Source organism: Sardina pilchardus, chromosome 22 (assembly GCF_963854185.1).
Source record: "Sardina pilchardus chromosome 22, fSarPil1.1, whole genome shotgun sequence".
NCBI lineage: Eukaryota > Metazoa > Chordata > Actinopteri > Clupeiformes > Clupeidae > Sardina > Sardina pilchardus.
The window spans coordinates 19,870,351-19,887,106 of NC_085015.1; the positions used below are offsets into that span (position 1 = coordinate 19,870,351).

General features: G+C 40.3%; 1 protein-coding gene across 1 annotated transcript; it reads left to right on the forward strand.

The window, feature by feature from the left end:
• The first annotated feature begins 1,365 nt into the window (after positions 1 to 1,365).
• On the forward strand, positions 1,366 to 15,634 carry LOC134069872 (F-box DNA helicase 1-like). Its single transcript, XM_062526004.1, has 21 exons — positions 1,366 to 1,504; positions 3,389 to 3,462; positions 3,611 to 3,747; positions 3,855 to 4,000; positions 4,219 to 4,348; positions 4,923 to 5,101; positions 6,479 to 6,553; positions 6,740 to 6,831; positions 6,927 to 6,954; positions 7,228 to 7,444; positions 8,084 to 8,171; positions 8,271 to 8,357; positions 8,977 to 9,113; positions 9,243 to 9,339; positions 9,465 to 9,628; positions 11,150 to 11,210; positions 11,350 to 11,559; positions 11,752 to 11,859; positions 12,580 to 12,695; positions 13,577 to 13,693; positions 13,925 to 15,634. Exons 2-21 carry the CDS (start codon positions 3,393 to 3,395, stop codon positions 14,024 to 14,026), a joined length of 2,361 nt encoding a protein of 786 aa, XP_062381988.1. The 5' UTR covers positions 1,366 to 1,504; positions 3,389 to 3,392; the 3' UTR covers positions 14,027 to 15,634.
• The last annotated feature ends 1,122 nt before the right edge of the window (positions 15,635 to 16,756 follow it).

Sequence of the window (16,756 nt, forward strand, 5' to 3'; positions counted from 1 at the left end):
TTGTTTGTGACTTCAGTGTGAGCTTTTAATAATATTTTTAAAAAATATGTGTCGTCCTTCTTTTTAAAATGAAATTTACTCAGGGTAGGCACTGCCTACCCTGCCTACCCTGACCGCACGTCTCTGATGAAAACATATGAAATAATGGAAATATGTCACTGCTCTCATTAAGTTACCCCAGCGCCATCTGATCATCATTAGCACAAAGCAGGATTTGGTTCAGCTGCCGGCAAATGTGTTGTCAAGGCAGAGCGTACGTAGCAACCAGCCAACAGCAGCAGAATAAATAACAGGGGCACACCTGATATAAAGTCAATTTTCTCCAGACTGGAATGCTCAAAAATGCTAAAATGTACCTGAAGTGGTCAGAAGGGGTTGAGGGTCATGAAACCGTGCCCAAAATTCACATTCCTAACTCTAGAGAACCAAGATCTTAGCATATACATGAAATTCTGATTTATGCCCATAGACTTCAATGGAACAGTTGCTGCCTCTGCTCTGCATAAAGGGAGATTTTGACTCCCCCTCTTGCGATTCGGGTTCCAGGAAGTGACTTCTCATGAAGTATCTTGCTCCGCCCTTGATTATCTTTGATAACACTAATATAATCCTACAAGGGTTAAATTGTCTCTGTGTACCTACCTATGCACATGGTATCACTTTTAAATGCAGATTTTTGTTGGTGTGTTGTGCTTCAGAATCATGAAGATGGATTTGGAAAGGTAATATACTGTAAACACAAAAGGTTCAAAAAGCTCAAATTCATGAGCTTCAGCATAATCACGGCATTAGCTTGACATTTTGTGGATAGGCTACTAGCCTAGTTATCTGAGAGTGAGTTGTCTTTATAGCTCTATATTTTGAACACCATTATCTCTGACACAGCACAAAATCCTGCGTTATGCGTCATATTGCTATTTGTCATTGCATCTGAAAGCTTGGAGTCTTGGGAATCCATATTATGTCACATTTATGTATGGATTTATGTTTTACATTGTCAAATGTATCTTACTTTGTCTCAATTAAAATGCTCTCCCCTTCCCTCCTTTGGTGCTGCCATACTTTTCTAGTCCTTGTGTAGGCTGTATCCTTAGCAAGATGTATTTTAGGTAATCAATAGTTTTTTAAGTGGAGTCTCCATAGGTTGAGCAAAACGCATGGGCATACCTTTATAAGTAATAAATACTCTTCTTTTATTTTACGTTGTTATACTATATGTTACACTTTTAGACTATAGTCTATACTTCTAGAAATTACTTGGGAACTGTGTTAGCCAAATATTTGCACCAATGACTAATAAGTTGTTCCTTCCTGTACAAATAAGAGGGAGGAAACCGGTTGCGCTACAGTTCTTCAACTCGCGCCTCTTTCAAAAAGTAAGGCGCGATACCGGGATTTGGGAAGACTCATCGTGCGGCTGTTGGTGACTGGTAGATTTGGACTACAGAATCATTAACGAGGCATCCCGTACAACCTGGAAACACAGTGGACGATATCATTGATGGTAAAACCTCTCATTCGCTATTTACACGACATACATGCACAGGCCTACATTAAATATGGTGCGTAAAAGCTAAACGGATTCGGCGCGCCAACGTTACGCGGCTATTGGTGACTACATAGGTTAGGACTACAGAATCATGAAGGTGGAATTGGAAAGGTGTGAATAGAAGGACAATGGAAATGTTTATTTAAATGTATTTATGTCGCGTCTGTCTTATACAACAAAAGCTTGTCAAATATTAGCTAATGGTGTAGTCCAAACAGCATTAGACTGTAAGCCTACAGGCTAACACACAAATAAGACGCTCATTTAAATTTAACTCCAGTGATCGCGCGGTTATGGATTTTTATTATAGGCACTCGATGTGTGCTTGTAGGTTAATGGAATAGGCTGTGTTGCGCGGCAACTTTGATGATAGAGGCCACAAATATTTGTTGTCGCTGCCAGTGGACCAGATATACCCGTGCACGTCCACTAGTGGGACAAGTAAGTAGGCATCAAGAATCAGGAGAATTAAATATACAGTATGTCTGTTATGTTTGTTAAACCATATATATTTTCTATAATCAAATGCATTTTAATGTTGCTTCTATTCATTAATTAACTTTCTGCATAAACAATTTTTTAAAACAAATTCTCATTAAACCTTTGTTTCCACTGTAATGGGTAATAATGTCTGGTAAAAAGGCTGTGTGTATCTTTACCAGGGTTCCCAATCTAATTCAAATGTAAAATGTCATGACTTTTTCCTGATCTAAATCCATGACAATTTGGGAAATTAAAAAAAAAATGCATTCTAGCAGAAGGAAGGATATAGAAAAAAATAAATTTCAATTACAAATTTCACTTGAAAGAGGCCAGACTCAGATATGTTTTGGTAAGAAATGTGTATGCCTGTGGTGACTGATGCTGGTGGGCTAACTGTCACGGGCCACTGTGGTCGGGTTTAACAAATGTGGAACCAAATGCAGACACCAGTAAACTTCAGTGAAAATAATTATTTCAGTCTTCAATGATAGTAATCTTCAACACAGGGAAAAACAGAAATCTTGAGTTCAATGCAGAGAGTCCATGAAAATCCAAAAACAGTTAAAAAAAACAAAAACAGTTAAAAAAAAACAAAAAAACACAGAAGATCAAAAACTTGGAATCTCACTTGAACGGCAACACTTAGGAGAGTAGCAGGCAAACACTCACATGCCAGGCAAAAGTCTCAAGCTGCAAAAATAGGCAAGTCTAAAATCCAACAAAGGAGCAGAGAAAAAAGGGGAAAAATCCAAGGCAGAATAATCCAGGCAGGGCAAAGGCGGAGACGTGGCCGTGGTCGAGATCGAGGTAGGGATGTAACGCTCGAAGCTGACGTTTCGGAACAGTGTCGAGCCTCCGAACCGCAAGCGTTTCGGACAGTGGGTGCCTCTCATTTGGTCTTTTATAAAACCTCCCTTCCTTCCTCGATCCTCGTTCTCGATCCTCGTCCTCACTGATCTAGATAAAGAATGATGGGGCGACAATGGGATAGTCTATCCAGTGTTAGTTATCAGTGGGAACGCCCCTCGAGGATCGAGGAGAGATGTGTGCCTCTCATTTGGGCTTTTACAGTATACACCCTCCCTTCCTTCCTCGATCCTCGTCCTCACTGATCTAGATAAAGAATGATGGGGCGGCAACAATGGGATAGTCTATCCAGTGTTATAGATCTGTGGGAACGCCCTTCGAAGATCGAGGAAAAATGTTGACAGACACCCATTGTTCTCTGTTATCATGTAGTCTATTCTGCTAAATGTGTTAAAACAGACTGTTTTATTCTCCATCCTAATTATAGGGATGTAACTGTGCTTGTGTGAATCACATGGCATTTATTTGTTTTGTTTTATATGTGCACAGAGTGATGCCTGCCAATCGCCTGAAATCACCGGGGCGAAGCCCTCGCACCCCATACAGCACACGACGCAGGAGAGGTAGGAGACTGGACTAGGCAGCACCACCACTTATTCCATTGAAGAAATTGCTTGTGTTTCTCAGTGTATGTATATGAGTTCTCTTGTGTAAGTGAGAGCTTTAACATGAAACCCATATCCAGTTTGCCTTCAAATCACTGTCTGTCAGGCCAATCAGCAGGTACCACTCAGCAGAGAACACTGGACTCTTACTTTGGGAGGAACACTGGGAATGATCCCCAGCAGAGGGAGCCAGAGGTGGTGCAGGCTCCTCCACCCGCTACTCCACCCGCTCCTCCACCCGCGGTACTGTCCACATGCACACACACAAGTTCACATTCACAAGAAACTACATCCACACCTTTTAATGTTATTGACATATTTGGTCATTTAATCCATGATCTATTACACAGATGTGCCACTGGAAGAATCGCTACCTTCGCTACCACCAGCAGGAGGAAGGAGGAGAAGGAAGAGGAGAGGAGCTAGAGGTCAAATCCATTCTGGAGGAAAACCACATGACCCCAGATTACAACCTCTGTTTATTACAAATGGCAAAGTATGACTGTGATCCTATCAACTGTATCTGATGATATCTCATGTAATTTATTCACACTGCTAAGCATTCGTGCATAAAATGTAAAGGTACAGTACAACTGGTTAGACATAATTCTTCATGATGAAACATCCTATTCAAAATGAAATAGAGCCAATAGTGGGCCCCGCTGTGTGTGATTGTGTGTGATTGTGTGTGATTGTGTGTCTGTGTGTGAATAGGTACATGTCTCAGACCTTCCACTGCATGACAGTGGGTTCTGAGGGAGAGCACAGGATCTTGGAGAGTATCAGGGGTCAGCGCCTCTATGAGAAGGCCAGAGCCTGCATGCCAGAGAGCATGATACAGACGGTGGGTCCACTGCACTGTGCTATATAGCTATTCTTTACAGTTAAAGAGTAAGTCCGGCGAAAATTGAAAAAAGTGTTTTTCTGAATGAAAATTCATCAACTACGCCATGGAAGAAGTATTTTTCGTTGATCACGCAGTACAGTGCTAGCACGGGCAAGAGCTACAGCCCAAAATCGCAAACAGTGGGTTAGCATAGGGCAAACAGCCACACACTTTCAAACTCGCATTTTTAAACCACAAACCTTGCTCAAAACAGTGCCAAACCTCGTCAGCAGCTTGCTCTAGGTGTCTACACATAAAACGAAGCACCAATCACTCCGTAAGCTTTAGAATAGTTTGTATACACTTAAAATCAGTTCGAGACTGCAACCCAATCTGAACCACAGAAATGTCACGCGAGATCTCACACTTGCCCGTGTTAGCTCTGTGCTGCGTGATCAACGAAAATGACCTCTTCCATGGCTTAGTTGATGTTTTTTCATTCAGATTTTTTTTTTTTCAATTTTCGCCGGACTTACACTTTAATTAATTGAATGGTTCATCAATGTATTTGTTAATACTGTATTGATTGAAGGAGGACCCGTGGTCATCTCTGGCTCTGATGCTGGTTCTGGCTGACGGGGTGGAGGAGTTGTGGCAGCTGGTGGTCAGTCTACGGAACTCTCTGACCCCTGAGCAGCTCTCAGAGTTTCTCTGGTGCTCCGCAACTCTGCTGCGCGCCATGGCAGACAAACGGGTCAAAATCAGCAACCGGTGAGATGCACTTATTACTTGTCTGTATGTGTGTTGAGAGAGTTGTAGGATGAAGGGGTGGGCTGGTCTTGGGTTTAAGCAGTGGTGATATGAAAAGTACCTCACTCTAAATCTGTCAGAACCCAGAATTGGATTTGGTGCAGATCCAGTCAAACTCAGAGGAAACAACTTTTAATTGGTAACAGTTCAGACGGTAGGAAAAACACAATCCAGGGACAGGCAAAGTTCGCAGACAGGCACAGGCAAACAGTCCATAAATGACAGGCAGACAGGTTCAGGCAAACAATCCAAAAACTAGTGATGGGACATTTGACACTGAGGCACAAAAGCTTGTATCACTCCCACGAAGCAAATGGTTTCAGTGTATTGGAGCTTGCATCAAACTGGCATAAGCATGTGACTGATGACATCCGAAGCTTTGAACGTCACTGATATACTGAAGGGTTTTGCTGGATTCAAAAGTTTGCGGTTGGCCTGATACTCTCAGGGATTGACCCTTCGTCGTCGGAATTAAAGTCTTCATTGTTACCTCGACCCTGCCATAGTTTCATAGAGACACACAATGTTTGTGAAATATTTTTTTTTTCTAATAACGGCCCGTTTGCTTCTAAAACAGACTATAATTCCTCTTGGTTATGAGTAGGCTATGGCAGTTTATTGGATAAGGCCTACACTTTATTTGTTAAAAAGGAAATTGATATTGCAATTTGCCATAGCAGTAGAAGGTTGCATTTCTTGCTACAATTGGTTAAAACCAACTGAACACATGTAAATTCAAACGCTGAACATATGAACATAATACCCTAGTTCTAATTAATGAATGTAATTCATCACTACCAAAAACAACAGGCAGGAGCTAGGTCAAACACAGGCAGAGTTCAGAACCGGAGGTTTTTGTCTAGAAAAGGCAGTTTAAATCTCTTTCTATTAGGTAAATCAGTCAGCAAACAGCATAAACTGTGACGATACAACTGACAAAAGCAGGGTTTAAATTCCCAAACGGATAGGCAATAAGGAGACACAGGTGAACAGACAAAATGGAGGGAAAACAACATAGACAGGAAGTTACCCAAATAAGGACAAGGGTGTGGCCCTTGGCACAACAAAAGCAAATGGCTAGAACAACAAAACAAGGAACTAACATAACAGGTAGGGGGAGACAAAACTTAAAGTCCAGTTTCTTATCCTGACAAAATCTCAGGAATCTGAAGTTTAACGCAGAAAGAGTACAAAATGCATGTGAACATCCAGCATACATGACAAACAAAATTGAGAGAGAATTAATGAAAAATCTAATCCTTATGATGTTACAGCTGATCTTGGCACAACCTCACATTTTCATGGTTAATCTCTCACTCTGTCTTCATGTCTGTCTAGGTTGCACTATAATATTTACTATGTGCTGCACCTTATTGAGAACATCGTTCCTCCCACAAATATGTCATCAGACAGGTCAGAGCTCTTTCTCTCTGTCTCTCCCTCTGACACACACATACACACACACACACACACACACACACACACACACACACACACACACACACACACACACACACACACACACACACAAATAAGTATGTTCATAAAATTATTTTGGTGTGCATATACCTTCATACTCAATGTTTTCTGCACACAAAGGGCAAATGCTCCTCAGATGACCTCAGAACAACAGCAGATTCTGAATCATGACCCAAAGGCAGACCATGTTGTCAAGATTATGGCTTTTGCTGGTGAGACTGGTAACATTTCCCCTATTTGGCTCATGATATAGTTGAATGTGGGAATGAATGCAAACAGCTTTAATGATTCTGCATGTGTATTTCAGGTACGGGGAAAACTACAACACTGAAATGGTACGCCACACAGAGGCCCGACCTTCAATTCCTCTATGTTGTCTTCAACAAGGAAGTGCAGAAGGCGGCAAATCGCATATTTCCAAAAAAAAAACGTCATTTCCAAGACCATTCACAGCCTTGCCCATGCTGCTGTGGGGCACAGGTCCAATTTCACTCTCTACTACAAACGTTATGAAAAACAGGGGATTCAATTGGGAGTATATATTAATTTTAAAATAAGCATATACAAACTTCTCCGATCTTCAATATACTTATGCCTTATCTTCCCAGGTACCATGAAAAACTGTCGCAATTTAGCTTCAACCTCTACTCTGTCTTCAAAGTGTTGCCTGACGGTGAACGCAGCATTGTGTGGGCCAAGGTGGTCACCAATACCATCAACAACTTCTGGGCCTCCACAGATCCTGACATAGATACCCAGCATGTGCCTGAATGGTTTGTCAACACCAGTGGGAACAAGGAGCGACCTGATAAAGAAAAGACAAAGGTACAGAAGGGTTTTCCTGTCAAGTACGTACAGTATGGCATATTTATCCTGGACATTTCCTTTTTAGATGTACAGTTACTGTACCTCCATAAGTATTTCAACACATGCAAAAGTTGACTATACATAGGAATATAGCCTATTAGTTGCATTGTGCTCAATGAGAGTGAAACCTGCTAATAGGTTAACTGAAAAAAAAACACCATGTCAATCTCTAGGGATGGTGAACGGTATGTGATGATGTGGGGCTATTTTAAGTTTCCAAAGGTCAAGGGAACTTTATCAGGATGCATAGTATCCTGGATCCATGAAATACTGTAACTGGCCTTGAAAAATAAAAATCTGCCTGCCTCATGGGAATTTAACATAGGGTTTCCAATACTTATGACCTCTGTATTTTAAGGAAAACATTTATTTATTTATGATACATTATTCATTCACAAAGACAATTGATGTCCTTAAAGGTTGGATATTAATTCAAGGCATTAAGATCACTTTCCAAAATATGATTTTATACTGTATTCCTCTTTATAGTCAACTTTAGCACATGTTCAAATACTTATGAACGGTATATACACAGTAGGCTTATGTGATATAGAAACACTGAGGCACTGTTGCCCAAATTCTTATTCTTTCGGTTAGATGTTCCTGAAAAATGCCAAACACATATGGGAGAAGATGAAGGAGGTTGAGCCAACATCTGAGGATGCCTATCGCATGTATCATGATGGTAAAGGCAATTGTCACATTATCAAAGATGCAACATCAAAATATGTAACAGCAACATTCAACATCTGTCATTGTTAAATTGCCCCCTGCTCCTATGTAGGATACCTTAAACTGTGGCAGCTGGAAGGTGGCAAGATGAAAGACTACGATGTCATCTTTATCGATGAGGCCCAGGATTGTACCCAAGGTACCAGTCATATTCACTGGATTATATGATGAGCAACCATATGTTAATAGTATAACAGATTCGCCAACCTGTACGTAACAAACACGTATTTTCACATCAAAGTACGGCGGTATAATTTTTTATTTATTTTATTTCGCAAAAATGAGCAGACATCCAACTTCTCCAGAAAGCTCCCTGGGGCACGCTAATTAGAAATTCCCACAAATCTATTTCATGTGAAGGTGAGATACAGAGAGAAAGTGACAAGTGAGAATGACAAAGTGGTCTCCCTTTATGTTATTTTGTCTTCAGCCAACCGTGGGTGAAGTGCTTGTTTAGGAGAACAATTGCACGGAAGGGAGGGGGAGGGTAGTCTGGTTTTCAACATACTAAGCTCAATCTTTTAAGGTTGAACATTAGTCTGGGGAGGCTGCGCTTTATTTCTACTGCACAAGAGGTGTGATTAATGAGCACGCCAACATTTTGTGACATCAAAATAGGGTCAACTGCCAGAAAAGGTTGGGAACCTCTGGTGTAGACCTACCCAAAGTCACCTCTTTGTAAAAAAGTCTAAATAATAATAATAATAATAATAATAATAATAATAAACAATATCATATTTTCCTCCCCACCCTGCTAGCGATCATGGACATCTTGCTGTCTCAACCATGTGCAAAGATCTTGGTGGGAGACCCTCACCAACAGATTTACAGCTTCAGAGGAGCAATCAACAGCCTGAACACAATCCAACACACACACATCTACTACCTGACACAGGTACTAGATACATACAAGTCAAGTCAAGTCAAGTTTATTAATATAGCGCATTTCATACACAGAGGTCATTCATGTGCTTTACATAAACTGACAAGGTGAGATGAGTTAATGCAAGTATTTCTTTCTCAGAGTTTCAGATTTGGTCCTGAGATTGCCTATGTTGGATCAACCATACTTGAAGTTGGCAAACATGTGAGGAAGACAATGGTTGGAGGACATCAAAAAGGTGCATTTATAATCAGGAATACAAAACATTTGGAAACATTTAATGACATGTTCCTGCATGTACAGTATATATGATAGTGTCTGTTTCTGTTTTTGTATGCGTGTGTGTGTGTGTGTGTGTAACAGACTGTGTGCGAGGACAAGATGTTGAGATGTGGCGCAGGTTTAAGACAGGTGTGGGTGGAGCTGATGGAAAGCTGGCTGTTCTCTGCCGAACAAACGCCTTGGTCTTCGAAGAGGCAGTGAGGCTTACGGACCCCATGACGAACAGCCGTATCCACATTATAGGCGTGAGTCAGCCAACTCATGTCGTCAATCAATTCAGTCAACGCCTGATGTAGGAAATTTGGCAAAATTAATGCAGGTTTCCTTGGTTGCGGTATATTGCAGATAATGGGCAGGAAATAGCACTCCTCATCTCAGCCAAGTTTTTCTTCTCAATCTATTTGTATCTTGCCTGAACAGGTGAGATCTCGAGCTGATTCATTTTCTGTGAGACAAAGAAAATAAATGTTCGAGACAAGACACTGGCCGCGTTTCCCAAATGCGATCTTTCTTAAGGACTTAAGAAGGCTGCAAAGAAGGAATCGCTAAGAAGGAGCGCTAAGATACGGGTGTTTCCCAAACGCGTTCTTAACTGCCTTCTTAGGAGAACCTTAAAATCAAGCCAAAGAAGCTTCTGAAGAAGCTCTTAACGAGAGCTGTTCACGACGGTGGTGCTGAAACTGAATCAATTGATGCCAGGCAAATTGCCAAAAGGCCTATTTTTTATTAGCTCAGGCCATTCATATATTAACTCATGCAATACGCACCCCATCTCTCTTATATATAGTGTGGTAGTAGGCATATGATGTAGCCTAGGCTAGTCTACTTTAATATATCCGAGAAGATGTAACCCTCCAGCCCATGTGGCCTGCGAGTGGGGTGCACGTATGCATTAATGTAAACCGGACTTTTACATCGCGGACTTTGGCAACGCCTAGAGTAGGCTACTGTAGCAGGTGAAGCCTCATTGGATTAGGTTCAGCTTAGTTCAATTACATCTGTTTCCTATATCTGTGAAATGCCACAGGGTTGTTGATGTTTTTTGTATGTGAAGTATTCTAAACTCATATGCAGATGTGTTGAAAACTTAAACGTGTAATTCAATATTATTTTTTTAAAGTCTATGTTTCTTGTGCCAGTGGTCCACAGCCACGAGTGCATTGCAACATTGAAAATTGTTTTATTGTTTAAAAAAGTGGAGGATATACATTTCCCTGACGCAGCTTGATCACTAAAGCCTAGAAATCTAGGTGCCCCTAGCGGCAGGCTATGATCACTGAGCATTTGATCGCTAAGAAGGCTGTTAAGAGTGGGTCAGCTCGATCTTACGTTCCCGTCTTAGTGAAAGATCTTCTTAAGCTAAGAGCGACTCTGGGAAACACGTTCTTCTTTCACAGCGTTCTTACTGTAAGAGCGCTCCAAAGAAGATCTTGGCGTTAAGAGCTTCTTAACGTGTTTGGGAAACGCGGCCATTTTCTTTTGAGTGGGCAAGGTGCAGGGCTGAACTGTGCAGTTGACAACAAGACACAGTCAACACCTGTCATAGATAGATAGATAGATAGATAGATACTGTAGATAGGTATACTTCATTAATCCTCAAGGGGAAATTACAGTGTTGCAGCAGCTATACAACCACAACATCCAAAATATACGTACAAACATACATAAATTAAATTATTCAAATGTTATTCCTTTCACTCTGTTCAGGGGAGAATCATTATAAAGTGCTAAAATAGTGTGTAACAAGCTGCATTTCTCTGTTTCAGGGCCCTTCAAAACTTGGTTTGAGTAGAATTCAAGACATTTGGGCCCTTAAGCATGACCTGTGTAAGTTTGTTGGTGTGAATCTTTCCTATTTTAACCATATTTTATAGACTTCAAGTCTTAATTTAAATGAATTAACACCTCAAACAACAAAAATGAACTAGGTGGGATATATCCTTCCTTGCTGTCTCTACTCTAATAGTTTCAGGGATCAAGGATCATTTTATCCGTCAGATCAGTGTACAGCCAATAGATGGAATGGTCGGTTATGGGGGTCTGCAGCGGTATGCTAAACTCACAGAGGACCAGGACCTGTTATGGAAGATCGCTATGGTGAAAAAACATGATCATCAAATTCCGGAGCAAATCAAACGCATCCGTGAGAGACACCTGAGAACACCACAAAAAGCAGGTGAGAGACAGGATGGGAAGACAGGAGAGACAGAAAGATGGATAAAGAGAGCCCTTACACCAAAAGTGTGGCTTTTTGCGAAATCCCCAGAAATACATGTATACATGTATAACTGATTATGAACCAACAACCACCTGTTTGTGTGTATATTTGTATGCACGCGCTCAAGTCAGATTGTACTACTGTTAACAGATTTCATCCTGAGCTCCATGCATAAGGCAAAAGGACTGGAATTTGATACGGTCTTCATTATGGATGACTCTAGAGCACTTCAGGCCTCACCAGCTCAGGAACATGGAGGTCAGTCTGTCATTGTGTGTATGTTAGTTAGCAAATGCATGTTTCTGTATTAGCCTGTGCCATAGCGGTCAACACTGAACATGTAAAATAAGGGAGATTTCCGGGGTTTCTCACCCAAAATACGTGAACATTTCAACATTAGTCTTTCCGTTGCTATCCTTCTGCTATAACAGCAAGACCTCAGACTATACAAATGCTGCACTAACTAAACACAAGGTGTTGAAGCTAGAGCTCACCTGACTTTGCTTACAGATTGACGTCAAATTGTACTCTCACAGAAACCATAGAGCTATCTTAAATAGGCTATCATTCTAAGGTCGCCTTCAAGCAAGAAAAGCGATGCTTTGAATGCATTTGTTGCGCCGGAAGGGCAAGGGAGTAGTAACAGGACAGCAGTACAGAGACTGACATGTCTGGTGGTAGGGCTAATGTTATAAGAGTAATGTTACGGGAAATATGGGATATTTTATGGGAAAATATTAAAACGGGAATAACTTTAAAAAAAGTTAAAATTACGTGAGATACCCAGATTGACTGAGTTGACAGGTATGGTTATGGATCTATGCTTATGTGTTTTGAATGGAGAATGCAAGGGTATGTAAGGAATGTTCATGTTAAATTAGCAAAATGTATTATGCACCTATCAAGTACATTTATTAACTAGGTATATTACATATTTGTATATTTGCTTATGTGTGTGGGTGTGTATGTTTTCTTTAGGGGATCAAAGCTCTGTTTCAGATGATGACTGGAATCTCATGTATATGGCAGTAACCCGTGCAAAGAGAAATGTCTTCCTGACCAAAACCATCATTGATATCCTTGGCCGTGCAGGAGTACGTGTTCTTTCACCTACTCTCTATAACATCTTGAATTTCCCCTTGGGGATCAATAAAGTATCTATCTATCTATCTATCTATCTATCTGCTTATCCATTTAAGTTCATTTTAGTATAATATAAATATCCATGGACCACATATATCTGTTTCAGTGACTAGAGCAGGCTAGAGTTGTCAATAATGCTTCACCCTTTGCAGACTGAGTGGAACATTACATTTGATCATATTTGATGCCCTTGTGGTACAAACAGGCTTATTGTTTAGTTACAACAAATGGATCCAAAATACCCACTGTTGTAATCAGGAGAAACAGCTCTTTAAAATGGAATAATATTATTAATACATTTCAGGGCAACACACATGATTTTGAAACAACATCTTCAAAATATCAGGTTGTCAAGATAAATCTAATTTCTGTGGTAGATAGAGAACCTAGTGTATAGAGATTCACAATTTCGTGTTCTACTTAGTAAAAAACAGAATCAATGTCATGATTGTTTCATTTGTTATGATACATTTAGTCATCATACCTAGACATTGCAGAAACAAGTAGAATCTTTTTAGAGTTTTCCTTCCCTGGATTGACATCAGATCCAAAAATACACAGATATAAAGGTCATGGAACAAAATAAGATGTTTCACTATCTTATGAAGTACATACTAGCTGATGGTGACTGCTTCTTTGTGTGCTTCATTCGACTATGAAAACAAGAAATAAAAAGACACTGTCATATGTGTTTACGACAGGACCTTTTATTTTCATTTCATTTATAAATGTCTCTGTCATGGATCATATTGTTCATTGTCTATAACATCTTGCAAAACAGAATTTTAAGTGGTGGTTGCAGAGATGTCAAAAAAATATCTTATTTTTGCAGGAGTACTTCCTGAGGTCAGAGTTGTCTACAGTTCCAGCAGAGAATCCTGTTCTCCAGTGTTCTACTCCGAAATGCTCCAATACCCGCCTTCGCATGCAAAGACTCCCCATCAGATGTGTGAGCATTTTTTTATCTATGAAATTGATGGCTGTGTGTGTGTGACCATCTTGGCATGACAACATGTATATGTAACAGTGTGTTAATTTAGAAATGTAACATACAGTACAAAATACTGTATGATCATTTTAACTAGTTAACTCTAACTAGTTGGGTGATTGTGTAACTCTGACAAATGGACATGCATGATGGTAAATGTTATGGTTGTGTTTCCATGCTGGTGTTTTACAGGTTGATGGTGTGGAAAAAGATGGTGCTGAGGGTTTGACCAGTGTTGACGAAATGGCAGGTCACTTGGCATTTCTGATTAACTCAAAAAAGCCAAGTGCATGAGATGTTGTTGCAATGATATAAAATCAAGGATGAAGGCAAATGTGATTCATCATGACCAATGGCTAAGGACCACTCTCTGGATATCTGCAGACAGGGGCTAACTGAGTCATTTCCGAGGGCAGAGCAGTTATTTTAAAGCTTTTTTTTTAAGGTTTTTTGAGGGTTTTTTTTTTGTTCCATTCAGACTGAAATCACCAATTAATGTTCAATGTTAACATGGGCTCTGTGTACTGAACTTTTAAATGCATTGAAATTAGGATTGTAAAGGTACACGTATTCGTACCAAACTGGGGTGCGTTTCTAGAAAGCGTCGTAGGCCAACTTGCGTCGCAAGTTCGCTCCGTGGTTCTTGGATTTGGTGTTTCTAGAAAAGGTAGTTCAAACTCTCAATCGCAAACAAGGACGCAAAGTTTGGTCGTTTGAACAACTGTGGCAGTCACACTTGTATCGTTCCTTAGCTCCTGGTTGGTGAGGTCGTCAGTGTCTGTAGTGCCTAACCAAAAATGCCCTACCAAAAATCACAAAGTTGTTGTTTTTCTCCTGACTCAATGTTTGCGCTATGCTGTTAGCTACATATTAATTAAAAGATCAACTCCCCTGTTGGGCTCATTCTTGCTATTGTCTTAATTTGCGTTTTGGTTGGCTACTATTTTGGTATTCACAAACCCTGCAAGTAAGCACACCGATCATTGGTACTGTGGCTGAGGCAAGTGGGTTGTCAATTAAACGTTATAGGTTCTAGCCCCCTATGCAGTAAACATGCTTTTGTTTCTGAAAACGTGGAAATAACCCTACTAAATAATGCTGTGGAACTATTATTTAAACTGATGTCGTGTTCCTAATGGTCTCTCGATGTAAAGTAATTATATATACTGTATTCAGGGTCAACCCTATTGTTGTGTGTCGTAGGCCTACTCATACTCAAAAATTACATGGAGAGATAAGATGAGACCCTGGTGGCGCGCACACTGTATCGACTTGCTGCAGCTTTGCCACGAGATAGACAGTAACTGTGATAATTTGTGATTTCTCTAGCCCATACATCTTTTTTACCACAGCTATTTAACACAAATAATGACATATATTGGTCAGCTTAAATAAACTGTTTCATGTGCTTGCAGTAGGTTTATGTTTTTCCTGATGGCAATGATAATGCCAGCGATAATCATTTTGGGTTTAAATTAGAAATATATCGACAGACAGGCTGTGGCAGAGAATTTCTAGGGGTATTATGCATTGCCACTTCCTCCATTGGCGTTGTTTGTTCGCAAGTTGCGTCGTACCATAGTGGTTTAGCAGCACCACTACTAGTAACTCCTCTAGAGACGCACCCCTGTTTAGGTACAGAATGTAGGTCCTATACAGATGTGTCCGAAATGTATACGTTATTAACAGTATCAATAGTAGGCTTTTGTTGTGTGTGGACCATGTTGCAAATTCGAGTTCCCACAAAAACAAGAAGTGGTAGTCCATACTGTATGTCAGTATGTTCATTAATGTCAAAAACATATTTTGTATATTACAGCAGCACCCTCCTTTCCTGCCTCCTATAATCTCACTGTTTACACATCAACAAATACAACTGGTACATCTTAAAACAATTGAATATGGTGGAAGTCAATTTTCTTTATTAAAAACGTCATTGTTTTAAAGCCACACTAAAGCACTTTTCCTCTACACTATTTGTTTATTTCTGATGTCTCATTTAATCGAACTACAGATACACTACCCCACCTCTTAAAGTTACATAGTGTGGTTATAACCGATAGAGGGGCGCGAAGTGAAAGCAGAAGTGCCGTTCTCCCTGTTACGAGTTGATGAACCGCTGAAATGATTTTGGAAACATTATTTTCAGGTACGAAAAACTCTTTAGTGTTGCTTTAATCTTGATGATTAGACAAGTCAAGTCAATTTATTTTTTATAGCTCATTAAAAAGCTACCTAGGTTGTCATACATTGGTACCTATTCAGATCGCCACCAAGTGGCCATACCATGCCATTACACCACTAAGCTAAATACATAAACGCCGACAGAATCCTGACGGAATTACGGATCACTCCCAAAATTTTATCGTTTCTTCCTTGGGTCATGTCCGACCTTCCCTGAAAATCTCATCGAAATCCATCCATCAAGTTTTGAGTAATCTTGCTAACAGACAGACAGACAAACGCCGGCCGGTCTCCGATGAAAACATATACCTCCTTGGCGGAGGTAAATAACAATCGTAAAATCTCAAAGATAACAACAAATGGCCCTTGTAATAATATTAATGAGCATAGAACCTAAAATATCTCTGTGATCATAGATACACTCTAAAGTGTTTAAATAACTGTTTAAATAACTGTTTAAATATTTTGTTCAACTAGCCTACTAACTGAGTTACAGTAAGGCCAGTAATCTGTTATTTTCTGTCATAGCCTACTATGTACAGTGTAAACAGGAAGCTGACCAGCCACTATAAGCGAATCCAAAATGGAGCCTATAAACGTGCTTGCTGCATCCGAGAAGAGCAATGTCCTTGTCCTACCCACTAGATGGAGTGAACCTACATGGCCTCAGGCAGCAGGTTGTTGTCTCCTGACCCCTACCACAGCAAACAGTCAAAACACATTAGAATGACAGGATGGATTCACTAACAAGAGCAGGTTATCACCGGAAAACACTGCATAAGCACTTCATATTACCAGAGCAGAGTGCCAGCAGGAGTCAGCAGCACCACCAGGACCAGC